The sequence below is a fragment of the Phalacrocorax aristotelis genome, chromosome 3 (genome assembly GCF_949628215.1).
Source record: "Phalacrocorax aristotelis chromosome 3, bGulAri2.1, whole genome shotgun sequence".
In the NCBI taxonomy this organism is placed as follows: domain Eukaryota; kingdom Metazoa; phylum Chordata; class Aves; order Suliformes; family Phalacrocoracidae; genus Phalacrocorax; species Phalacrocorax aristotelis.
This window is the reverse complement of record NC_134278.1, coordinates 72,033,349-72,060,681: the sequence shown is the minus strand read 5'-3', so window position 1 is coordinate 72,060,681 and position 27,333 is coordinate 72,033,349. Positions and strand designations below refer to the sequence as shown.

The following is a 27,333-nucleotide window of genomic DNA, read 5'->3' as shown; positions in this document are numbered from 1 at the left end:
TGATATAGGGATACTTTCCCGCCTCCCTCAGTCAAAGGTGACATGGCGGACTGCGCCTGCGCCGCAAGCTTCCAAACGGTCGCGGCGGGGCGGGTCTGCCCTGCCGCGACCGTTTGAAAGCCCGCGGCGGCGGTTGAGGTGACCAGCCCCACGTCTTAGGAATTTCAACTGTATTAGAAATTTCAACTGTATTAGAAATGTTGCTGTGAGACCGCATTTGATTTTTTAAAAATTGTCTTTAACGCAGAAGCGTTGGTGAGGGTTGGTACGTGCTGCCACAGGTGTAACCTGACAGCACGAAGGAGCCAAATAAAAAGCAAGCTTGTATCTCCAACGAGGAAAAATGGAGCTCTTCAAACTGTTATAAAGGGTGTTGTTCTGGGAAAGAAAACACATCATGTACCAAAGGGCTTAGGAAACATAGATGCTGAGCTCAGTAAGCTGCAGGAAGCTGTCCTTGAGTACCCATGGAACAGTAACTTATCACCTGTCTAAATAGACTCAGCTGCTTAGCAACAAATAGGATCTAAAGGTTGGGCGCAACACAGCAGGTTTATGATAGTCCATCAGGGTGAACTTGGATGACCTACAGCATTATGTAGCCTTTTAATGAAGTTTATCACATCCGTTCTTAAGCTTTTGCTCTTATATTTTTTACTCATTTAATATTGTTAAATTGACAACTTTAGTCTATCCTTTTAAAGAGTGTCTGAATTTAAACCAATCATTTCTACATTATCTTATAGCTATAAGATAAAGAACGCTGTTGATGAGTTTTTAAAATTCTAAGTGTTACTGTATCAGGCCACTTAGCTGATTAGAGCTGGAGGGATTACTCTTCTTCCATTTATGGGTTGTTAGTGAATGAAAAATGGTGCTGTACTTCCACACTGCCACCCCCAACTGAAGGTAGAAGAATTAACATAATATAGTCTCTGCAGTAAGACACTGGTTTCTGCATCAGCAATTTGAGATGTGTACTGAAAGAAGCCGACTGTCTTAAGGGCAATTTTCCCTCCTAATAAATACAAAAGCTGTGACAAGTTCTCATACCTCTCTTAAGGAATAGCTTCAGGATACATAACGTACACACAGTAAATAACTACGATTTAATTATTTTGATGAAAGAGGCAACAGAGAACAGGGAAAGAGCACCAATAAATTGCACTCTTGAACATCAAAATGTATACTTTTGTGAACAGGCTACAAACATGAGATGACAGCTAAGTACAGTAACATTTCTGCTGTTAAACATACGCAAATGTTTTGTTTATCAGTAGAGCTGTTGAAGCACAGAGGCAACTTGGGAGAGGGAGGTGAAGGAGAAGGAAAGAAAAATAAATGCAATTGTGCAACTAATGTTTACGTTTTATATTTGATTAGCCAAAACAAGAATCTGATTTGCACTTCTCTCATAGACTCGTACTTTTTATTACCCCAGCAGGTGTTACACTACAGAAACCAATTCTGAGAAAACAGAAACAATTTCTAAAACCCCGAAGGAATGTCACTGATTACCAGCAGCTGATAATTCAGTTAGGCTGTTCACAAGTGCTAGAATTCTTTTTCTTATTCTGAAGTAACTTTTAAGTAAGCATCAATGCAACCACCCACTCACACCCCCTCAGGTCAGATGCGCACACTGTACTAACGGTTCAGTCAGCAGGGCCAAGGAAGCCTCAGCTCCTCGACTGTTGGACACAGACAAACAGGAAATCTAGCACTCCTGCACAAAGGGGACAGACGTGCTGGGGTACCAACTGGGAAAGTTGGCCTAAAAGATGCACGCGCTTTTTGTATGAACATCAGGGAACTGGGGGAGTACGGTCCCAGCCACCACCACGTAATCCCATGAAACTCAAACACACCAGGAAGCACTCGCAGATCACACACCACCACACATGGAGCTGGGCTACAGGTATGCAAAGACCTGGCACAAGGGATGCCCGTGTCAGGACAGAGACAAGTACACAATACTCAGACCACCAGTGAGTAAATTACTGTGGCTGTAACAATCTTACATTGTCTCAAGTTTACTAACTAGGCGCATAATAAATGAATAATTTGCTTAAGCGGAATTGTGCAGTGGTCTATGTATTTAATTGGAGGATCCAAAAGAAATGACAGTCAGAAGGATATTTATAGTACAAAAAAGGCATTATATATACATATACACAATGCAATATATCTATATATATCTATATAGATATATATCTATATATCAGTAAACTTGAATAGTGCCTTTACCAAGAGCATCTTAAGGCATTCAAACATTTTTACTAAGACATTGACCCAATTTATTATCTTTTTGCTTTGGCTGAATTAAAGCAAACAGATTAAAGGTCTGATCTGAAACATCAATGACATCTGAAACCAAAGCCTAATAGTATCTTGGGTGCAGCAGCAGCGTCTAAGAACCCACCCACTGCACTGCCTATTAGCTGAATAATATTAAAAGGAGTCTAAATAAATCATTCCCACTCACAGCTTTGCAACAGAAGATATGTCAGTCTCAAAGAGACTTTCTAGCCATATATTCTATAGGTTCTATTACAAATTGAGGACAGAAAAGGTACAGCAAGAGGGCCTGCCCTAGGATAGAATGCCACTGAATATCAAATAGTATTTACAGCACAGTTATGGGATTATAGAACATTTTATAAATATAATTAATAAGTGTACAAGGGCACATAAGTGAAATTTATTTTCATGCTTTACAAAGCAAAAGTAACCTGAACTAAAACTTACTGCAGAATTCCACAGCTGCTGGTTAGGAGCTTCTCTTCTCAACTGCCTGTACAAACCAATCCCCAGAGGTCACCAGTGACATACCCATGTTTTAAGCAGCAGCTACAAAGAATCTCAATAGAGACTGAATCTACATATGAAACGTGACGTTTCAAAACATGGGTAAGGCGCAGTGTGTTGGAGCATTGTGACAACATTTATGTAGAACTTTCTCAGAGAACCTGGACTGCAAAACACTGCATTTTTTGCAAGGAAATGTATAATACTGCAGCATACAGGTGGCAAAATTCAAACAAGGTACATTACAACTTCTAACACAGGATAATAGAAAATACCAGAAGCATCTACCAAATTCTAAAGATGTGAGCTCTTCCTATACTTGATTAAGATGGCAAAATGATATTTAATATTTCAGTACTTGAGCAAGTCCTCAGAAGACTCAATTTCCTTTAATAAAAGCAATTGGGTTTGCTTGTATAGAACCATGGTGCCTTTACAGACTTTTTTTTTTTTTAAACATACTGGCTGAAGACCAGTTATAGTGTTGAACAGGACTATAACATTATACAATGCAGGCAGAGGAGAAACACACTCAAATAAAAAGGCAATTTTAACAGTCAGTTTAATGAAGGACTGACATTATTTTCTCTGCACACTTCACAATGGTAAGGCAGGCTTGATTAAATTACCTTTAACCAGTAATATATTATACTTTACTCCAAGACAAGTAGACCAGTTTTACTGGGATACTTACTATGAAGGAGGATAATCTTTAAAGGTTTATTTACATGGGAAACAATATTTTTTACATAATATATAAAATTGAGGAGTTATACGCTGCAGCCATTTTATAATATTTAAGCTAAATGAAATGAATCTTAAAAACTATTCTATTTCAACAGCTGTGGAACAGGCAGACAGAACATGAATTGTTTTATTAAGCTACAAAACCCATTTTCATTATAGAAAGTAACTACCTACCTGCTTGAGAAAAAGAAAACAATTTTTCATAACCGTCATCTAACCGTGATAAGCACACAGTAAAGGGGTGGACTTCCACAAATGTTTTGCCTCATGACAAAGTCTATTTAAAAAGCTTCCACGCTGCCAACAACCCTCTTTACTGCAGTTCACCCCTTCCTCAGTTATGCCAATACACATCATTTCTTGGACCACAACAGAAACTGGATCACTCACATGAACATGCTTACAAGAAAGAAACCTCCAAACACTAAACCCCAAGCAGTTTTTGCACGGTTGCAGTACTTAGCACAGCACTACAGACAGTTCCACTGGCAGAGATTGACGCTGAACTGGAGCACAGAAAGGGAATGTGTGGCCGGAAGGACACAAGAATTTCTTAAGCCAGCTTGGTGAGAAGAGTAAACTAGTCACTGGCGTTTGCTGCGAGAACAGCCAAGAACACCAATTTCACGATGTTTAGATAGTCACACTGCCAGTGCAATGGCACAAATAATAATAACTTAAGAAAGCAGTAATGCTTACAGGCACATTATTAGATTATCCACTGGAATTAAATTCCAAGAAGGAGGAAGTGTTTTAAAAGACATGAAGTTTACTAAAAGTAGTGCATTTTTTTTACCATTGTTTTAGCTTCAGGAGAAAGGAGGGGAGAAGGAGATAGCTAGCTAAGACGCAAAATTCCTTCTGCCTCCCACCTGTAACTCCTGGTCTTGTCTCAGGGTGGCTTCTTAGAGGGCTGCCCCGCTCCCTGCTCCCAGTAACCTCAACAGGCTCAGTGCCCTCCCACCATGAGACCCAAGGGGACGCCTGCTCACCTGCTGCAGGAAATCATGGAAAGAGTCATGCAGAAGGCAGCAGACACAGCCCCAAGTTCCTAATTCTGTTCTGAATTAGGCTGTGAAAGACGGACCACTGAAACTGTACTGACGGCTCAGATGGACTGGTGCACGACATTGCTCCTCGCTGTCTGTGTAACTAGGAGAACTGTTAAAGCCAAGCAAAACTGGTCTCCACAACGACAGTCTCAAAAGCAATAATTTATAACCTTTTCCCATTACTATGTCAAACATATAACAACGGAACTATTCTAAAATCTATTTTTCAAACTAAAAATTCCAACTAAAGCAGAACTGTACACACTTTACAGTTTGGTTGTAGTCAGAAAATGAAACTAGATTTCAGAAAGTGTTTTTCCTAAAGCTCTTTTCCTCTCACAACTATAGGAGAACTGATGACAGGAGACAACCAAGTTGTTTCTGAGTAAGCAGTCCTCCTGCTTCGAGAGTACCAGTCACATGCTACAGCGTTACTAATGTCAAATTCAATTACTATTTAATAAAATACTAGTTCTAATGCTTTATCACTTTACAAGCATACTGTAGCCAAGAATGACGCTGTCTTGTTCTAAAGCTGAGAACTATGCCACTACCACAGCAGCTGGAAACATTTCACCAGATAGATGGCTCAGTTTTTCCAACACTGTGAATAACTAGGCTAAATACAGTGAGAAGTGAGGGTAAAGCAGCCTTTTTTTTTTTTCTCCTGTTCTCTTCAGAAACGTATCAGCTTTATTAGTGTAAAGCAGGTTTTATATTTGGTCAATGCAAGGAAAAAACTGTCATTAAAAATTCTGAGGCAGAGATTTGTTTTCTAAAATTATTCAATATATATACACAGATACCAGGCAGTATCTTGGGGGGGTGGAAATCATCACTATTTCCTATTTTGAGTACTTAGAGTACAGAGAATCAAGAATAAAATTCAAGTGATATTTTTTTTCACCTAACATCAAATCTCTTCTAAATTAAACAATTAACAATGCTGGAATAAATTAATATTTGAGAAGGGTTTCCCTGTATTCAGGGTAAAGAAAATGTACAAAGGGAAAGACGACAATTTTCTTAGTGTTTACAAAAAAAAAAAAAAAGCATGCATTTACCCTAGCAATCTTCCCTCAGTTCTCTTAACAGACCTTTCAAGAACTGCAGCTGCAAAGTAAGTTTATTTAGTTTCTTAACCTTTATCCCTCTACTAAACATAAACCAGGTCACGATTTTGAACTCCTCTACCTGCCTGATCTTCACCATCATCATCATCATCATCTGACTGCTGTTCCGAGTTTCGGGAACTACCATACTCATACTCAATGGGCTTTGGATTGTTGTATGGGTAACCATTGTCATCAAAAAACCTTCGGAAGGTGAACTCATAAAAAGCATGTTCAGGATGTTTTCCATTTTTGTACCACCCATTAAGTGTATCATTTCTGTTCCCTTCCTTATCATCATCACTCCACAATTTATCTGGATCAACTGGATCAAAGTTTGATGTGTCTGTCGGATGGGCAATTTTGGGAATGTAGAAAGCAGACTGCCGCCGTAGGTCGCTTGAAAAATCAATTGTTTTGAAGAAGGGATGAGCTTTTATTTCATCTGCACCGTTTTTGCCTAAACGATCTTCTGGCCCTCGGCAGAGTTTAATAATAAGGTCCGAGGCCTCTGGAGTCAATTTAGCTTGAGGCGGAATATGAAGTGCAGTTTGCCAGTTGATAACCTTTCAAGCAAAAAGAAGTGTTATTCTATTTACAATTTCATAAAAAGGAAAAAACAGTGAAAATCAGAACAGCAAAACAAAAAAAACCCCAAATAGCCACAAAGCAATAATTCAACATGTGTAAGTGTTTTTGCATTGGAGCACAGAACCATGAAACTGTTCCTTCAGAAACACAAGGAATATTTTGTCTTGAAATCTGGCAAAATCCAGGTAAAGTTTATTCACATTCCAAATCTAATCTAGAGTCTGGCACAGAATACCCCTGCTATAAAGAGATGAAGATAACATGAAATCCGGCACCTGGAGCCTGAGATTAAGCACATGGCTTACAATCTTAGTAAGAAGGTGAGGCAAACAGATTTTGATTTATCTGATGCACTGGAAAGATTAACAGTTTTAAAGTTTGGTTTTTTTTAAATATACTGCACTACATTTGAGCCAACTAGTGTCTTGCAAGCTGAATGCCGTTTTGCAAAAATGGCACCTGCAGAAGATTGCCCTAGTGGTTTCCCTGAAACAGTTGGGGCTCAGGAAGGAAGGGACCAACGGCTCTAAGCTGCCAGTAACCCTGAGCAGCCACAGTCATGTGCTGCTCCTCCACCTTTGCATGCTGAGCACCTGCAGATACATCACACCAAAGGAAATCCTCTGCAGGTGAGCAGGCATGGAAACTGAGTGGTGGGAAAAGAAACCCAGGTGCTGGAAGAGGAGAAAAGGAAGTGGAAAAAATAACTGGGACAGATGCAAGACGTGAAAGGGAATGGCTGAGATCTGAAATATGATTTTTACGTGGTATGTTTATTGTATGACCAGATAAAAGATATGAACCTGATCCTTGAAGTCTCTTTACAAATTAAATGCACCCCCACAGTAATGTAGAGTTTAAAATCTTGGTTATAACATGCTTGGATAGAGCAGCACTCTCAAAAATCACCTTTGATTCCACTACAAATTACAAAGACTATGTAAATTTCAAGCCTGCTTTTTCAGACTGTTGACACTAGGCTTTTAATGTTACCTTCATTTGTGTTTCCAGTGGTGTTTGTGCCAGGAACGGAGGCTGCCCCACTAACATTTCAAAGAGAATTACTCCAACACTCCACCAGTCACACAACTGTGTGTAACCTGAAATGAAGTCAAAACAAGGTAGTCAAAGCCTCAGTACAGTTTTAATCTTGTAATTCTAAGAATAAAAAAAGGTTCACAAAAGCATTCTGTTCAGTACCTGTTTAATATTTCCATATTAACAACTATTTATTTTTTATCACAATATTATATACTTGGGAAAAGTGGCAGTGTAAGAAAAGTGAAGCAAGCTACAGCTGAGCATCAGTTACTTTGCAGCGAGATTACAGTACAAAAATGCATTACCTGTTCGTAACAATACTTCTGGCGCAATATAATTGGGTGTGCCAACAAGGGAATGGGCCAGACAGCGCTGATGCTGACGTGCTGCCCTACGTTCAAGTGGCTTCAGCCGATCTCCACACCTGCAGTTTGCTGGGTCACCCCATTCATTGCTGAAATCCATACTGTCTTGACGTGCATGGTCACCTGTAATTGAGAAAGATGCCGAAACTGACGAAGCTTACTTTAGTAAGCTTTAGTTATTTAGTTTCCTTTATCTGTTAGATTCTGGCTTATAAGAAAAGTTGTTTCAATTTCAACACAATCTGAGAGCTAAAAAGGTCATCCAGGATTTTGACTTTTTGTTTATGATATAAAACAATGTCCTCAAAAGTTGGTATTTTAAAGTTAATTTCTGACATAATTATGAGACAGTCTTGAGTTTGATCTCTTCTCAGTTTTTCCCTTAACTACATTGAGAGTACAGGGTGTATATTGTTCTTGCTCTGACATAAACAGAAAAACCCCAATATTTAAACCATTAAAAAAAAAGATAGATCAGATTTAAATCTTCAACTTCTCTCTAGAGACTGTGTAACAGTCTGGCCTAAGATGTATCTGGCCTAAGATACATGATATTTTGATAAAAGCAAGTCAAAAGGAATTTTAAAAATGTTTTTGAAGGTATGTTCTTATTTTTGAAAATTAAAAACAGGTTATTACAAAATCTGTATTTTATCACTCAGAACTGAAAATTCTTTTGCTCTAATTTTTTTCAGCTGTTTTAAATAATCAAGTTGGATTTTCAAAAGCCTACTGAAACCTTTCTCAGAAATGAACAGGTTACACTAAAAGCAAGTACATGAGACACTCGGAACTTGGGGTAAGGTTTTCAAGAACAGCTAAATTTAAAACATCAGTCCTATCTTCAAAACAGAGTTAGGGCTGTTGTCTATGTAATTATCTTGCTACCGCAGTGATTTTCTCTTTCCAAATTTCAGAAGCCACCAGTGGGACAAACTTAGAGAAGCACAGCTCATTCCTTCTCCCTTAAGGAATCAGTGCTCACACTTAAAAACTCTTCGTAATTAAACGTTGCTTTCTATAATTTGAGTGGTGTGCAGACATTGTTAGATGCGCTATTTTTCAGAAAGGAAACAGCACAATCATCTTTCTACTAATTTATTATTTAATTTCCCTGCAAAGAATGACATGTCAACAAAATAACAAGGAAGCCTGTTATATTTCTCTTACCGCTCTGGTAGTATTTTGAATCGTGGGTCCACCGAAAACCCGTACACAGTCCAAAGTCAGTCAATTTAATATGACCATCACGGTCTATCAAGATATTATCAGGTTTAATATCTCTGTGGATGAAGCCCATTTTATGAACACTTTCAACTGCGCAGGTCAGTTCTGCTGTATAGAACCGTGCCAGATTTTCTGGAAAGACACCCATTCTAATTAGGAGACTCATCATATCACCTCCTGGAATGTAGTCCATTACAAAATACAAATTGTCCTTATCTTGGAATGAGTAGTACAGGCGAACAACCCATTCATTATCAGCTTCTGCAAGGATATCCCGCTCAGCTTTAACATGAGCAACTTGATTTCTAAGCAATACATCTTTTTTCCTCAGAGTTTTTGTTGCATATAAAGCATTAGTATCCACTTTTCTTGCTAGGCAAACTTCTCCAAATGCACCAACTCCCAGGGTTTTAATTTTTACAAACATCGACTTGTCCATTTTAGCTCTTCTTAGTCGAATATAATTAGACTCCTTCTGGCACAACATTTTCCTCATTTGATCTCGGGCTTCTGGTGACAATCCAACCTGTGTAAACAGAATTAAATCTGAAGAGTGAACAGTACTCTTGGTTCTTGGCGATATTCTTATAATTACGAGGCTTAGGCAAAGCAAACCAAATACATGTATACAGCATGGGAAATACTTCAAGGTTGATGTTTTCCTTTTTTTTTTTTTAATTTACACATTAAGATTCTATGAAAACACATCAGAGTGATACAAAAAAGATGAGATCCCTTTCAACAGCAAAATGCACAAGGTGCCATGCACCAGAAGGTTCTTGAAAAGGGAGTATGTTCTCAAGGACAGAAAGGGTAATTTACAAACTACTGATAAAAACCACTGCAAATAATACTTATCTGAGTAACAGTGTGCATCAGCTGCCTCCCTGATACTCTTTGCAGAGCTAAAGGTAGCCAAGACGTGCCTAGGAGCAGTAAGTCGCTGAGGGCTTACTAAGGAGCTGCAGTGGGAAAGACTTCCAGTGTCTATAGACTAGCTACAGCAGAAGTCACTAAACTTCCTGACCATGTCAGTGGCATTTCAGTCGCAGGAGGGAGAGTGTGACTCACTCTCATGCTTCCCTGTGTATCTACACAAACCAGGCACTGCTTCCTACTGTCCATCCACACCAAGCAGATGCCTTTGCCACAAGCCAAGACCTGATCTTCCCTCTTACCACATAACCCACCTCTTTCTAACAGGACTTCAGTCACGCTCTCTCTACCGCTCTCCACACCAAGAAGTTGAGCAGAGTGATTTCTTTGAATTGCCTCACTCCTCCCCATGCTATCAGTTCCTGGCTCCTGTCTGTGTACACATCCCTTTGTTGAATTAACACCCCTGGTGTTCTGGCCAGCACAACTAACATTGACAGCTGCAACACTCAGAGGCCACACATAACTCATCACCTGAAGCATGGAAACCCTTATCTACAAGAACCATGCTAAGCATTCTCATCTTGTTTTTGCTGGCTTCAATTCCTTTAAAGTGCTATTCAATTCCAATGCTATCTTTCTAGGCAAATTTCAGGCCCCAGAATCAGAATATCCTTTCTTTTTGGTTTTAATGTAAGCAAGAATCTTCCTCCAATTTTTTATATTCTTTTATCTGTGACGTTACCCCCACATAGCTTTATGTTCATTCCTTCTTTTGTTTTCTGTCAGCATGTTCAAAGTGTTCTATGTTCCCTTTTTCTTAGCATCTCAGTTACTTTATCTGCCTACCTGTCTTGAAATCACCATCCTACAGCAATGATTTCCAAGTTCAACCTACCGTATATTTCCTTATTTTTTCCTGAACATTCTGATAAAAAAATGGAACATGGCCAAATTGAAACCCTGCAAACATCACAACTGTTACTCAGCACTATTCTAGAAGTTTTCAATTTCTCATTGTCAGATCTTATTGATTCTTGATAGCAAACCTTGCTGCTTCCATCTCCTCAATGTTTCAAATGTTTAAGATACTGTATGCATAACAGTACTCAGGACCATCCATCAGGACTTCGTAACCACTAGTCTAGGCCTGTATAAACTGCACGTCAACAGATTACTTCTAGTTTGCCTAATTTGCCACATAACTTGAAACAAATAATAGATGTGACTGAGGAAAAAGGCAAGATAAAAGATCAGTTACATATCATTCAGCATCTCAAAATGCTTTTCAGGATGCTATATAACACCTATTAAAGAAAATACTGTTAGAACACAGCAGGTTTCTTTCAGGCATCATAAGAAAAACAGATCCAAAGGAAATGCAATTAGGCAAACGCACACAAAATACTTGTCTAGCCAAACAAACTTCACAAGGAATATCAATTCAGTAAGATTTAAGGCTGTCTCAGATTTGAGACAAACTTTTTTGTCAGCACCAGACAGGCAGTAGTTAGGACTGGGTAGCTGTAGTTTTGAGACTGGATAGGGGAAACAGGTTCAACTCCCTACTCCTAATCAAGAAATTGTCTTTCTCCACACATTACTGCGGGAATACCCAGGCACTGTCTTCCAAGACAGAAACACCTCAAGTTTTCCATGAATGGACATGCTTAAGGCACACTTCAGTGCAAAAGGAGGGATTTCTGAAGACTTACAAATGTCAAGACGACATCTGAAGAACTGACCCCATTAAAGTTCAGAGAACAGTGGGTCACCTTCTCGGACCCCATCTGAGCCGTGAGTCTGCTTCAGTATGGCCCCATCAGCACACAAATTAAACCCCACTGATGAGCTAGAAAACTGGCAAAGAATATAATCTAGATGGCAACAAAACCCTAGAAGGAGTGAGACCCAAAACAGTTAATTAATCACCACAAGACATAGAGTATCCCAGAACCTTGTAGCTTTACCTTCTAGTACTCCCTCTCTAGCTGTTGCATCCTAACAATTTTGTTGCAAAATATAGCTCAAGTAACCCAATACGTCATCTCTTCCCCAGCCCAACTTCACTTTTTCCGATGCCATCCACTAAACCAAATGTTCCTCACAAACCCACTGCTCTCAGCATGGCTGTATTTTCCTTAGAAGGCTCCTCAGCTACAGCATTTACCAAAAATTAACCAACTTTGTCAGCTGCACACTCATGCACATATACCTCCAATTAGTTCTAGTCAATGTCAGACACAAGAGCTTCCTGAATTGCTGTATGATATCACACAATTCGCTCTCATTTTGCTTCCTTCTCATCTTGCTGTGTCTTACATCATGACTGAAGGGTTGTTTTTTTTTTGTGGCAAAGACATCAACATAATTCTTGGGCAAATTCACATATTTAAATTAAATATTTTTGAGATAGCTCCACTGTATTCCCTAGGAAACCCAACAGCATAGAAATATGTCACCTATGCTAGAAATACAGCATCCTGTGAAGGTAGGCATTTCTGCAGGGATGCATTCTGGGGATTTTTCCTTTTTAAATTCCTACCAAAGTGGAGAAAAGGCGGCATTTAATACTTTTAAAATCCTCTTAAGCTTCTTAGTTTTCCTTTTTCTCATAAAGGCCAAAATATATTTCACTATTGTGGCATTCCTCTCCAATACCCTGATGAAAAAGGAGAGGTCTGCCACAGCATAATACCCCATTTTCCACCCTTCAGCCTGTAATTAAAGATCGCAGCTTTAAATCTAGTATAAATATTATAAATTGCATTTCATGTAAGAAAAGAGATTTACTAGGGTGCTTTAAATGCACACGAAAAATATCAAAAAAGTTGTATCAGTGTTTTCATATACGTAATGCTTATGCTTACTATGGAACACAACACAGTAAGAAGGGAAAGTGAAGTTTGCAAATCAACATTAATTATAATCTTACATTTAAGTACTCAAAATAGTCAAAATAAATTCATGCTTAATTTTGATGCAGGATTGCATGCAAAGCCCTCTAAAAAGAGGATCATGCTATTCTTAATAAATACTGTTGCTCCAAAATCTTACTTGTCTACACAGGGATGGAGATTACAGAGTTCAGGAAAGCTTCCCACACCTTAACAGTTTAAATCAGCTGTTAGTGGAAGTGAAAAGGAAAGAGAGAACACTAAGAATGAAGATCTCGAAGAGTTCCAGGAAGAAATCTTGCTATCATTTACACATTCATGATTACACAAAAACTTATAAAACACTACAGCTTACAGGAAGAATTTTCAAAGAGTAAGAAAACATGGATTTAAAAAGCAGCACTTCAAGAAAGTGGCATAAGTCAAACACATTCTTTCATAGACTAAATTAAGAGATACATCACACTTATTGTCAGATTTTCACCTACAACTCTTAAGTAATACAGCTCAATTTTCCATTTCTGCAAACCTTAATTTCACTACTTCTCACTATTTTCTCTTTTGAAATGACATATGTATACATCAGCTCCAGTTTTTACCCTTTTGATTTGGTTTAGTAAAACACTGAAATCCCAGAAAAAGATAACTGACTTCATGTAGGCACAAATAAGTTGATTTTACATGTTTTTGTTAACATCTGTTTTTTATTACCCCATTCAATTACCCCTTGTTTAAACAGATACCCTTACAGCCTGGATTATAAAATACTTAGGCAAAAGGTACCATTTCTTTTTCATTCTAAAAATGTAACTTTTAAATACTGATTTTTTGGATTTGAACTTGAAAAAATCCTACTGCTACTGGAAACAAACTGCAGAATGTAGAAGGTATCACTGTTTTGGTGACTATATAAATGCACTAGCCAGCCTACCACTTGTACCTGCTTTGCTACTTGTACCTGCAGATTTTATTTTAAAAAAACAGGCAAACAAAACAAAACCCACCAACACAAACTTTTAAAAATCATTAAAATATTCCATATAACTCACTTAAAAATCAGGATTAAATATAGCCCATAACAAAAAGCTATGAGCCACACAGTTAAATCTCAGTTCACACAACAATGATTTTGCTTCTGCTGCCTTATCATACATGAGCCAGGTAAGATACATTTAGACAGGCAAAAATCTGACTTAAAAAAATAATTTCTAAGAGGACAATGAGGTATGTAGACAAACCAGTGAAGAATTTGCCACATCTCAAACACAAAAACTAAAAATAGACTTCAATACCACGATATACCACAATGTTCTATTTATCTGAAGATTCTAAAATTAAGATATATTTCTTAAAATTAATACAGGAACAGCTCTCTAGTCATAGATTTAGAAAGGCAGAAGAGTTTACCCGCATCATTTCATTCTCTAGTTGTTTCTTCCGATGCAAACGCTGCTGATGTGACTTGAGTATATTCTCCACGTGCTGCTCCATGAAGAATTTAAAGGCCTGAGGGGAGTAGCTTTGAATGCGAGACTCTCTTCTTTCTTCATCTTTCTTGTTTTTTCTAACAGGAACAGGTGATGTTGTAATTTGTTTCTTTTCTTTGTCTGTTGAATCACCACATTCATAATTCTTTTCATTCTCATCCTCCTTGGATAAAACAGGCAGTTCCTCCTTGTTGAGCTTGGGTCCCGTCTCATACAGATTGACAGAGGGATTCTGGTGTAACAAGTGTTTTGGGTAAGGTGGGGGGGGACCCTGGTAATTTGGAGCTTCTGCAACAGGAGACATCACCGCCATATTCGCAGGTTGGGTTTCAGAGAAGGGAATGGTCTGAACAGTTTGCACTGGTTGTGGCATCCAGGAAGGGTGAGTGGGCGCTAAGGCAGTCTGCAGCTCTGGTTTTAACACACGCATACTTTTTACTGGTTGCTGAATGGGAGCTGGCGTTATAGCTGTTACTGTTGTAGCCGAAGGCTGAGAGCTGGTAGAGTGACTCTGCCTACTTCCATGATGGTTGTTGAAAGAATTTGACCGCACAGGAACATTGGGTTGCCATGTAGGCATGTCATGCCCGTTGCCAGGTGATGACTGCGGTTGCACAGGGGAAGGCTGTGACCAGGACGCAGGTATCCCAGCTACATTTGTATTATAAAGTTCCATGTTGTGACTATTTCTGTTTGGCACCATCATTGCCTGAGGAAGGTTCCCATTGGTGTATGCTGAAGGAGGAGCAGATCCTCCTGCCTGCATCTGTAGTGCTGTGGGACTCTGCCTGTTAGTTGGATTCATGGGGTATGGGGGCGGCTGGCGACTTACAGAGTTCCCAGACACCACACTCTGGTGAACTATGAATTCTGCCTGACAATTGCCATTTTGCATTCCAGCTCTTCCTGAGGGAAAACTAAATTTGCTGTTGGCAGAACTCTGCATGATTATTGGTTGCCTGCCAATGGGGACAGCACTCATGCCTCTCTGACCCTGTGTGGAAGAATTCATGGGTGGAGGATTCATAGGTGGAGGTGGATAACCATCCTGCCATGCTCCCGGTGGCACTGGAGAAATACGGGAGATCACATATTCCATGTTTCCAGAGTAACGCTTTGTTTGAGAGTTCGGTTCCCAGGAAGGAGGTGGAGGAGTAGTTCCCCTTGGAGGGGGTGTCTGTCCTCGAGGAGGTGGAGGAGGAGGAGTGACGCTCCTTATCTGTGGTAGAGGCGGGGGATTCACTCTTTGCCCATTGCCAGGATGAGCCTGAGCAAATGCTGCAATGCCAGATCCAGACAGTGGCCTTCCTACATCAGGCTGAGAGCTGGGACTTTCTGAGCGATAAACTACACCATCTCCCAGGGAAGGGCCATGCCTCTGAGGAACCAAGGACTCCTTAGAACCCTTCCAGCTCTGCTTGCGGTTAACTGATTGCTGTACAGTCCCTGCTTTTACAAGAAAACACAGCATTTATATTATTAGAAATTATTTCTATTTACTGCTTTGAATATTTTATTATTCTGCATTAATTACTACAGTAATAGGATGGGAATTCTCCGATAGCATAATCCAATGTATTTCACATGAAAAATTTATCTCTATCTAGTAATACACAGCATGCTATGGTAATATGCTCTAATATACTACAGTATCAGTTTTTAGAAATCACTTTTCTGAATATGTTTTCTTGCTTCAATCACAGATACATTCAATTTTTAATTGGAAAAACGGTAATATGCAAGATTATTAGGTGTTCTATGTATTTTTAATCATGCATAGAAGCAACTCTCAGAAGACATGTTCAGTACAAAAGCAAAAAAGCAATAGCATGGAAAAATAGGTTTAGTCACGTTGCTATTCCTTCCAGCTTAACACTTATAATAAATGAACTGTTCTTAAACTAAAATTTAACTGAATGCTGTAAAATCAAATAGCCCGCTTACACCCTTGTATGCGTACAGTTCATCCAAAGTGTTATATTCCTTGCATGCAAATTTTGATTACGTACTTCAAAATGAAAAGTTAGGTCTTCATGGGTAAAAGCTTTGTAAAGAGGCGAGAATTAAAGTGGTATGAAAATAAAACTTCCAGAGCTGAACTCTGCAATATATTTACTTTACCGATGTTATTTTGCATCATAAATCAAAATAATATGCAAGGAACTGACAGAGCATGCAGTCTTATTGTGCTTTTTACAATGTTATTGCTGTGACACTTGCAAACACAATGCAGTACCGTAACTGCTGAAAAGTCACTGTACCTTCAGTAAAATAATATGCTAATTACTAGATCTTTGCAAGTAACAACAAAAATCATGGCTAAATGGTGGCATTTAGCTAGCTGCTTCATACAAGCACCGATTAACCCTACTTCACAGACTAAATGAAAATAATGCTGTACTTTGCTACTCTACATGACTAATTTTTCTTCATACCTATATGGTAAATTTAAAACCTAACTTTACAGAGCTGGCAGCTCAGCACTCAACTTCAGTCACACACAAGTTCAGTATTTCTGCTGCATTTGAAAGTTATAATTTGTTTATATGTATGCTACTAAAACCTGGTTAAAAAAGGAAAACATCAAGACGTATTAAAAACATGCTTGCATGTCTCAAGAGAGTAATAATGGCAAGCAGCAAAATTCTGACTCTGTTGCTACTAAAGCTATACTCCATCCCTTAACTTCCACAAAAACATGAAGTCTGCCTTAAAAATCACACACACAAAATCTGAAAGCAAGCAGAAAATTTAAGTAGAGAGAGGATCTTAAAACACAGCATCCTGAAATACAAATATTGTAGCCATGTTATATAAATGTGTATAGACACAAATAATATATATACACACATACATAGTGCTGCTGTGTGGGAGAGTGTGAGTGACGAGAGACAAAAAATTAAAATAAGAATTTACTGACTTCTAAATGGCACCTGACACTGAAAACAAAATATGGGTATCACACCAACGATGGACAAAAATTACTAAAATGAGACCTGAATGCCATTCCTTCTGTAAAATATTTACACACAATAGTACAACCATGCAGTTATAAAAAGAAACACTGAAGAAATTCTTGTCAAATGCACCTATCTTTCAGGAGAATTACGTTATATACTTTACAAGCTATTTCTAAAAGGAAAAAAAAAAAAACAACAAACCATATCTCAACATCTCCTCTGTTCCACTGTGAGCACATGAAGGAGGAATTTGCTATTTTACATCTTTCACCTATGAGAATACACTCAGCGAGTTACTGAGTTGCCACAGATACACCTACCTGGTGGTTTCATACCTGCGTTTACAGGTCTTGCTGCTGCTGCAACCATCTGTTCCCGACGAGGATCCTGGTAGCTCATTTTACTTATAAATTCGATAGCAGCTTCTATACTACGGTTGTTAGTCTGTCTAAGAGCTTGTACTACCATATCCTAAAGAGAAAATTATATACAAAAAATAAGTTACACAAAAATTTCAAAAGTACAGAAAACTGTAATTATTTAGCCAAATATCCACCAGTAATTTTACCAAAGTACATAACTGATTTCTCTCCATCGATTTAAAACTAATTTTAAAACATTTTCTCCACAACAGATCCTCCAAAACACTAATACAACCTGGATCTTCAGGAACTAAAGTTAACTTGTTGAAGCACTGTAGTCTGATGTAAATCGTGTCACTTTGCTATTCGTACAAACACTCTGCTTACACACACCGATACGCTCTACCCTGGTAACAGCTGGTTACGTGATGACCAGAGGGCCCTTCCAACCTGAGTTACTCTATGAAAGATACCCTAACATGAAACTCACTGGGTTTTGCATGTTTTCCTTCAACTCAGCTGACACTTTGTCAACAAATATCCATTAGTTTCTCCCAGAGAATTCTTCCTGATGTAGACAACATTATTGGCAGAAATTCCATTATTTTAGCAGTTGATTTAGGCTCTGTGTTTGGATCTCTGAGAACACAAGTTTTGATCTGATGGCCAACCCCAGCTCTGTCAATGGAAAATGTATTACAGACCAGAGGTTTTTCCACTGACTTGAATGAGATCAAGGTCAAGCATCAGAGGCAGAATTTCAAAGATGGCTGAAATTCAGGCACTGCTATCCCACTTACATTGCACAGGATTTGTGCAGCTGACTCGACAAGTCTGAAACAAATCCACAGTGTAACTCTCTATAATTAAACACATTGTCTTTAGTGATTTATTGTGGCCATACTTTGTCATATCAAAGCAATAATTTCAGTTCATATTACGTTTGAACAGGTTACCTACACACAACAGCATTCACCTCTACTAAAATTAATGGGAAATCAAAGAGGGCTCAAAAGGGAAGCAGTCAGTACCGATTTCAAATTCAAACCCACATTTACACTTTCACTGTATGTATGTACATTTTTAACACTACCAACATACAAAACCACATATAGACTTCAGAAACAATAATTAAATTCAATGAACAAAGCAGAACCTTAAAGGATTTTAAAATCAAAAAATACATATAAGGTTGCTGCAATGTTCAAAGACCAGCTGACACTGGTGGAAAAGCAGATACAAATTTTGATCTCATAGCTCCTGCACCAGACAGTTTCGCCTGCAACACTTTTACTATTATAGGCAAGACTGATCTGTTGCAAAGCAGCACATTTTCAGCACCAAGATGCTGTTTCATTATTGTGTGAACAGAGGTTAAGTTGTCCAGTGTATTTGATTTCCAGTTTTAATATACTTTTATAGGACCCATTATTCATTCCTACCTCAACTTTAATTTTCTTCTTTGGTTTCAAAACCAAATTTACTGTCTTTTTAGTTAAGTAATTCTACAATATATAAACCTAAATGTACAAGTTCACATAACCAAGCCATAAAGACATACAGAATCCCAAAGTACAGAGCCAGCAATATTTTAAGAGATTAAATTTAGTTTCCTCTCCACTAACCAGAGAGCTTGAGTAAGAGCCAAAGGATCTCTTCCCCCCTCTAGCTGAGGAACAAAAACCTTGGTCACCTATGTGACATGAAGTATTCAATGTCTTGAAGGGTATCACCTTACACAGAACATATGAGGACTGCACTTGAATCCTAACAAGCAAGAGGGATTTCCTGTAAACTATTTAGGGTGTTTAAAAAAAAAAAAAAAAAAAAACCAAACACACACACAAAATAAACTGTGTTCTCCCATAATTACTTTACACATAGATATATATATTACTGTTGATATACACGCTATATATACACACACACAAACCTGATACTGATATCTACCTGTTCAGCTTTAATCCTGCTACTTGAGAGGTGGGGGGGGGGGGGGGGCTAACCAGAACATTTGTGACATTCAATATATTAAAAAAAAAAAAAAAGGTACAATCAGCTGCCTACACCTGGCCAACACACCCCAGGTACAATCCAGTCCGTAAAACAATCCCAGCTCCAAATACATTCTCATTTCCTACTTGCTGTCTCAAATAGGCCTGCCAAGAAAAATGCTGCACCTTCAGCTACTTCAGCTGTATCTCTTCCCAGCAGCGTTATGGGGCCAATGCTATACGGACAATTGTGGCAACACAACTGTGGGTTAACACACAGCAGAAACGGCTTACACTGGCACTGTGCCTGAAAAAAGGTCCATATAACCACAGGTGTCCCAGGACTTCTCAGTTGTAGCCAAGAACGAAGGGTAGGAGCAAAAGGCTTCAAGATACAAAGGATCCAACAAAAATGCCAACTTAAGATACCTTTCTAGTTAATTATCCAGCCACATACCAGTCTTCAATTCGCAAAAACGACTGCAGGTTCAGTCTGGAAAAATGGACCTGAGAACTGATCTACTTTAAAAAAAAAACCAACCAAACAGAAAAACCAGCCTCAGCAGCAAACCACAGAGAAGGAGCAAATTCAAGCAAAAATTCAAAACAAACCAAACCAAAATATTTTATCATTATAAAATCCTTCCATTCTTACTGCAAACACAGCCTGAAGTATGTATCTGAGCGAGGAAAAAAGGAATGTGAAAAACCACTCTCAGCACCTGACACTGGGACATTGTTGAGGAAACGCCAGCTGATAGTTTTGGAGAAGCTCACTCCTGGCAGAGGAAGATCTCTGTAAATACCGAAGCATCACAGCCCATAGAACTTGTGAGCTGGTCGCTGTTACAAGCGGTGCACTCCTGTGAAGGTAATCCCTACTGTGGTACTGTGCCTTTTTCCACTGGAAAGATGAGTGGTTTGCCAGCCTTTTTTTTAAACGTGCTTTTGTACTCAGGCTTACAGAGAAGGCATGAAAACAGGTATCATTTACCTCGATGTGCAAATCCTAGTAAAAACACAGGAGCTGTAAGTGTATTAATTTTTTATTCCTGGAGACCACTTTTCAGTCTCCTTTCGCTTATTAAAATGAATGGATGGAAATAAGCCTAATCAATAATTTAAAATATAAATAAATTGAAAAATTTAGTTCCTTGTTCTTATAATGAAAAGAACAGCAGAATATTTACTTATGCCCAAGATTTTCAAGAGACTTGCCATTTTTGCCTTCAGAGTATACCACATAGAAGACACACTGTGATTAGTTGTGCCGTATACCTTGGTATTTTATCTGTATCTGACAAAGCGCATGAAGCAAGGATAGCCAAATTTCTTTCTCCACAAAGTTTGAGTCTCTATAAGCCACAGATGTAAAAAGGTCATTAAAAGTACTTTCTGAAATATTTGGTACTGCCTTTCAATTTATAACTGCCATATTTTATCAACATATTTTAACTGAGGACAACCTGAAATTCTGTTGAGTATCAGAGACAAAATCCATGGTCTAGAGAGTCCAGTTCTCTCTGCCTAAACTGATGAAAACAATTAAAACAACCTACCCCTACCAAGATGCTTAAAAAGAAAACCCCAGAATCCAAGCCTCTCTAAATCCTTCTATTCCTCTTCTTCATTCCCCATTGTTACCACTTTCACTGCATGCTAATTAGAAACCTACCACATTTTGAAGAAGCTATTTTGCTCTATCATATGCTGTTCAAACATTCCATGATCAACACCCTTTCTGATACATACTAATAGTTTATAGATAGCAGAACAACAAATCTTGAAAATAAAACATTTCACCTCATCAAAGCCAGCAGCTTGCAAGTCTTGCAGCATTTGTCGATTAACTTCTGATGTTCCTTTGACAGCTGAGGTTGTTTCGTTTGCAAAAGGCAGGAGTGAGTTTCTTATCTCCTGCAAAACTTTATGATATGTTACAAATTTGGGGGGATTTCGGCCTTGTCTAGGATCTTCAGGTAACATTTTACTCATGCTGTGATCAGCTTTAGCAGCATCTGAGGGTTTAGGTAAATTCCTGAGGCTCTCTCGTATTTCCTGTAGCATCTGCTGGCTGCTGCCAGTATAGTTACTGGCAGGAAAAGTCTTAGGCCTCATTTGTCTATAACCTTCTGGCTTCTCACTTCTCTTCATGAAAACATGTATATATGCAACCTCCACCAAGGACTCACACACACCAAAATTCAAGGAAGACTGGCCGGTAGTTTCAGAACTTGTGAAAGCAGCGGCTCATCACTGTGAAACCATGGTTCCTGTAGTGCTGGAGTTTGTTGCAATCCAAAATTGCTATCCTGTTAACAAAACAAAAAAATCCCGTTATACGTACAGCAGTGAAAAAGTTTGTGGTGTAGCATTGGTGGCAGTTATTAAAAGCATGCAAGCAACTTCTTCAGGCAGTCTTTGCTCAATTTAAATTACAAACTGCGTGAGGCTTCTAACAGTCCGTCAACAAAAAAATGTTTCAGGTGCCTTAAGTCCAAACTGTCCTGAATTGCAAAGGATGTGGACAGCGCAACGAGGAACTCAGTGTGGCAAACAAAGCTTTCAAGAGCATATCTGAACTGCTGTGTGTGCTATGCCATCACTGCTCCTTCGCCTTCCCTGTCTCTGTTCATCACCCACGTTCTTTCCGTCAACACTTTTGTAGCTGAAGGTACCAACTCTACTGCCCAGTCAACTAGGATATGGGCCAAACACCCTAGCTGTTCAACAATTCTGACATCAACCTCCACAAATAGAAGCGAGAAGTACAAAGCACACCAGCGACAGTATACAATTACCACGATTTTATCCATTCTTTAGCAGTCACATATGTAAAAAGTAAACACTTGCCTAGCTCACCACATGCAACTTTATGGTTTTTTGTACCATCTGCCATTTAAACCTGTTTAAGGGTTCAGTTTTCTAAGGCTGTCACAATCTCTTGAGTCTGCTTGAACCAGTCTTTGTCAATAGTGAAGTAATTTTTATTTGTTTTACGTAAGGGAAGATGAGAGCGGGGAGGAAAGAAAACAAAGAAAATGTAATCAAACTTTTTTACTCCAAAATTGTTTAACAACTCAAGCATCAAATTCACTGAGAGCATAGCTGTGACATTTGGTAAGGGAAACAGAACCTTCTGCCAAAAACAAATAAATAACGTTTGCATTTTGAAGGCACTGACTCATCAGGGAAAGAACCCTGTGCCTGCAGAGAACTCAAATCTCTGCATTCATGCTATGCACTAGCTAGTACTGTAACTACTGTAACGGCATGGCAAAGGATAGACCAACTAAGGAGAAACACTGAAGAAGTTACAGAGTATTTGCCTCTTTACAGTATCATGATACAGACCTTTTGCAGTCTCTACTGTTCCACAGAGGAGGACCAGTTACTAAGATAGTGCAAGATATAAAAATTACATATTTTAGCACTGTCTTTTCTTCACAGGCAACTAGAAGAATTATAAAGCTCCACTCACACTGTTCCTTCATTATAATGCAATGTCTAACAGCAGCAATACCAAAGTGTTCTTATTTCCTTGTTTCTTTTTCTCAGTGCTAAAAACTTGCATTCCTCATTTTCTGAAGGATTATTTTTGAGGATTTAGATGTCTGCAAGCATCTTTTGTTTCTTAAAGAAGTAATGTACAGATAAGAGTTTCTCACATTAGACACAAATTAAACAGGTATCTAAGTTTTACACAGTCGACATAAGAGTCACTCTACCTTCATCCAGGTTTCACTTCCAAAATATCTGCACTGTCACAAACCAATCAATGAGTCAGTCACTGAGGAAGAATATGACAAGAAGTTAATATGAAAAAGAACCCTCTAATACACATGCAAATTATATTAATTAAATATACACACTACCCATACATGAATAAAACCTGAAAGCTTGAAGTAATACATAAATAAGGACTGTGGAAAGAAACAAGGGACACCCACCTAATCCCATTCTCCTTCGAGAACCACTTCAGAAATAATATAATTTCTCTAATGGAACTATCTACATCTTAGCTGCTATAACTGCGCCCACAAGCTTTCTTTTCCCTGTGATAGGTTTGAAACATTAAATAAATGTAATCTGGCAATTATATTAAAGCTTTTTCCTGCAGTCTGGTAGCATATAACCCTTCAATGCTCACTGAATAAGGAAAACATCAGACATGTCAGTGAACTTTAATAATAAACAGTGAAGTTTTGCTCAAAGTATTAAGAAATCTAGATTCAGCAAAAAGTACATCATGAGAGCAATTAAAATGTAATTTAATTTTGGGAACTTTCATAATAATTTTTAAAACATGCCATATTTAAGATCACATTGAACATACTTTGTCAAAAACACTTTTTCCAAAGGAAAGGGAGTAACTATATTCAGACTATTTGACTAGAATTTAGTTTTGTTAACGTTCCTCTTCTTGCCAAGAGACCTGCTTCAAAAAACATAGGTGTTGGATACCCAAGTGCAAGGATATATGCTAATAACACTTCAGAGAATCATCACCTCTGGAAGAAGTGAAACCTGTACCATAAACTCATCCCAAACCACAGGACAAGGCTAAATATCTTAGAGGCTAAGTGATCTAGACTGCTTGTTCAAATTCAGTCAAAATTAGGCGTAATGACTAGTTTACCATTGGCAGGGTAATCTAGACAAAACAGTTGGTATTGATCTTGTCTCACACGAATACCAAGGAGAGAAGAAAGAAATGTCCATATACGAGTTATTCTTTTTAAGAAACCCCAGAGGCCTGGAATTCAGGAAAAAACAGTTGTTTTGCACCTATGTATTTTACCATACGTTCATCCAATATTTCATATTCCTTTATGGCTACATCACAGGCAGCTGAGATAAACTTAACACCTCTCAGAGAAATCAATGTTAAATTAACAGGACACTTGAACCATAAATCAGGAAACCTAGAGTCCACCACCTAGGGGGAAAAATTCAGCTTGTGCTCCAATTTCTTCAAGTGCAAAACTAGAAAGAAATACAGAGTTCTTGAAGCACTTAGAGAATTAAGACAAGAGATGCTGTTAGTATTTGCCAACAAAGTAACAGCTATCAACTGCAGCATAACAGGGTATAGACTAAGCAGTCTTGGGGAAAAAAAAGCTGCACTTTCACATAAATTTTTAGCAGAAGTAGAGGTTTACAACCAGCCTGTCCATTTATCTCCCACCACTTACTAGCGCCAGCATAATTGTAAGGCCACACAGAGTGAATCAAGCTGAAGAACTTACCCAGATAAATAGTAACATTTTGGTGGGTTGTTTCTTTTGGCAGTAGTGTTGGATAATAGCAGTTTGATGTGTATGTGAAACTACAGTCTTAGTTGCTCCAAAACCCAATTAAACTAGTCCTCCAGTTTAAATAAGTAAAAGAAAATAAATATGACCATTGACTACAGTTCACCTTGCTTTACGTATGAACCTGAAAATTCTGAAGTCACCTCCTTTTACAGACATTTGCACATATTTTAAAGCAAGAAAGTTTTGACTGCTCAGTAAGAAACCTATCTCAATTCTGTACTCAATTCTTGTTAGCAAACACTAACTCTATCCAAGGAAACCAAGGTCTATCCCCCCTGGCAGTTTTGTGCCATTAAATGCAAATGATACATCTGTTCATGAATACAGCTGTTTCCACTGATGAAATTCTCCATTTCCCTAAAGAAGTTAAAAAAATAATTCCTCATTTAATTTTTTTCAAAGTATGGGGATAAAGTGTTTTCCTCTACAGGTCAAACTGTAAGGGAAAAAAAAAACCCAAACTTGTCTTTTGGGTTTTGCGTATGATCATGAAAGATTGGACTTAAAAACAGGCATTTGAATGAAAACACGGGATGGTTGCATGCAACTGTCAATGACTTCCAAGTTTTTCTGGGGAAAAAAACCACACAGCTTTGTAATGGATCTGCAACATTTCTTGTCTCCAAAAGTTTTGAGCGCATACTTTTAAATACTCATATTTCCAATTAGCACTGAATGCCACATAGTAATCTATTTTGGTCACATCTCTCATGTACCTATTCTAATAACTTATTTTATACATAATCACAACACTTTATTGATAGGAAAAAAACACATTCAGGAATTTGGGAGACGAAATTAAGTTTGTAGGAGCTTGGTTCAAAGCAACAAAAGGATGCTGTTCTTCAGATAACAGGTCATTGAACCATAAAGGAATTTGCTAAAAGATGTGTTTTCAATACTAAAAGTTTCCATAAGACGAGAAGAAAACTGGACCCTGAAATTGGTAACTGAACACAACTACATACGGTCAGGAAAGGCTGAGCGGGCAACAACGAGAGGCTAGGTGAACACTGCGCATTTGCTCTGCTTCTTTCCATTCTTGCACTCCGCTACCTCCTGTAACAGGACACAGCTCTCCACACACACAAAAGTATTTACAAACGTACTCTTAGCTACTCTCGGTGGCACTGGCAGTTACTTCGGGCGCACCTAAGCGCGACCTTTGCGGCTGCCAGCAGGACAGCCGCCGAAGATCAAAGCGTAAGCTGCGCTGGCACAGACAGGTGCCAAGGTAATTCCTGCGGGGCAGCAGGACCAGCCTGGGGACCCCCGGCACTGCCCGGGTTCCGCCGCCGGGATGAGCGCTGGCCGTACGACAGCCACGCCCGGGCCCGGACCCGCGGCGGGTCCCCCGGCGGGACAAGCGCGGCCGAGATCCTCCGCGGGGGGCGGCGGGACCCTCGCCCGGCCGCGGCACCACCGGGGTCGAACCGGCCGCGCCGGGGCGGCCGGCGATACTGGGAGCCCGCCACTTCTCCCCTCCCAAGGAGCCGTTCCCCGGCGAGCGAGAAGCCGCCTTCGGAGCCGCCAACCCCGGCGGGGGAACCGGGGACGGCACCATCTCCCGCGGCCGGGTCCCGCCCGTTCCCGGCGGGGCGAGGAAGGCCCTGAACCCCCCGGACGGCCGAAACGAGGACTCGTTACTGTCCCCGCGCTGCGGCCGCGGCTCGGCCTCTCGCCCCCGGGCCCGCCGCCGCCGCCCCCCCCCCGGCCACCGCGGACCTACCTGCGGCGAGAAGGCGGCGGCGGCGGCAGCGCCCCAGGCCCGGGCGTGGGCGCACGGAGCTCGGCCCCGCCCGCCGCGGCGACGAAGACGACCGCCGCGGCCCTCCGCGATGCCGGCAAGCGGCTCCTCAGTCCCTCCGCCAGCGCCCGCCGCCGCCGCCACGGGCCCCTCAGTTCGGCGCCGCCATTTTGTCGGTGCCTCGGCCGCGGAGGGCTTCCCGGATATGGGCAGCTCCCGGCCTGCCTTGCGCGCCCGGCGCTCCCCCCCGCAGCCCCGGCCCGGGTGGCGGAGCGGGGCAGAGCGGCTGCCCCCCGCCGCTGGCCTGAGGGGGCCTGCCCAGGGAGCGGGGTCGGGGGGGCGGTACAAGCTGACACCCACCCACATACACCACCACCCCCCCGCCAGGTTTCAGGCGCTGCTTTTTCCCCTCCGTGGCAGCACCGGGCTCGATGGACAAACGCTGGTTTTCTAACGGGGGAAAAAAGAGGTTTTGCCGAGCCTCCATGACCCAATTAACGCCCGAGCGAAGGGCGCGCTGCGGACCGACACGCGCGAACCGCCAGGGAGGAAAAGCCCTCGGTTACCGCTCAGAGATGCGCCGCGACCGCTCTTCTCTTCAGGCGGAGCGTTGTGGTTCAAACAAATGGGGAAGGAAAACGTCAGGCGCTCTAAGGAGCCCCTTGGCACCTCCATACGCTCCTCCCGAGGAAGGCACAGCCCTGTCCCCGGCGCACCAGCCAGCTCCTCCGGCCAGGCACGCAAGAAACGCA

The 27,333-nt window shown here is 40.1% G+C and overlaps 1 protein-coding gene across 8 annotated transcripts; it reads right to left on the bottom strand.

The window, feature by feature from the left end:
* Nucleotides 1-3,356: 3,356 nt before the first annotated feature.
* Nucleotides 3,357-26,788, bottom strand: LATS1 (large tumor suppressor kinase 1). Of its 8 annotated transcripts, none has more exons than XM_075087958.1 (9): nucleotides 26,564-26,788; nucleotides 23,245-23,306; nucleotides 21,320-21,828; nucleotides 17,499-17,634; nucleotides 14,124-15,649; nucleotides 8,887-9,469; nucleotides 7,657-7,839; nucleotides 7,304-7,410; nucleotides 3,357-6,285 (listed from the first exon to the last, which is right to left on the bottom strand). In XM_075087958.1, exons 3-9 carry the CDS (start codon nucleotides 21,668-21,670, stop codon nucleotides 5,764-5,766), a joined length of 3,408 nt encoding a protein of 1,135 aa, XP_074944059.1. In that variant the 5' UTR covers nucleotides 21,671-21,828; nucleotides 23,245-23,306; nucleotides 26,564-26,788; the 3' UTR covers nucleotides 3,357-5,763. The 8 variants fall into 8 exon arrangements, with proteins under 8 accessions (XP_074944059.1, XP_074944055.1, XP_074944053.1 ...); XM_075087954.1 differs by having other exon boundaries at nucleotides 17,484-17,634; nucleotides 26,564-26,774; XM_075087952.1 differs by having other exon boundaries at nucleotides 14,124-15,652; nucleotides 17,484-17,634; nucleotides 26,564-26,770.
* Nucleotides 26,789-27,333: the final 545 nt, after the last annotated feature.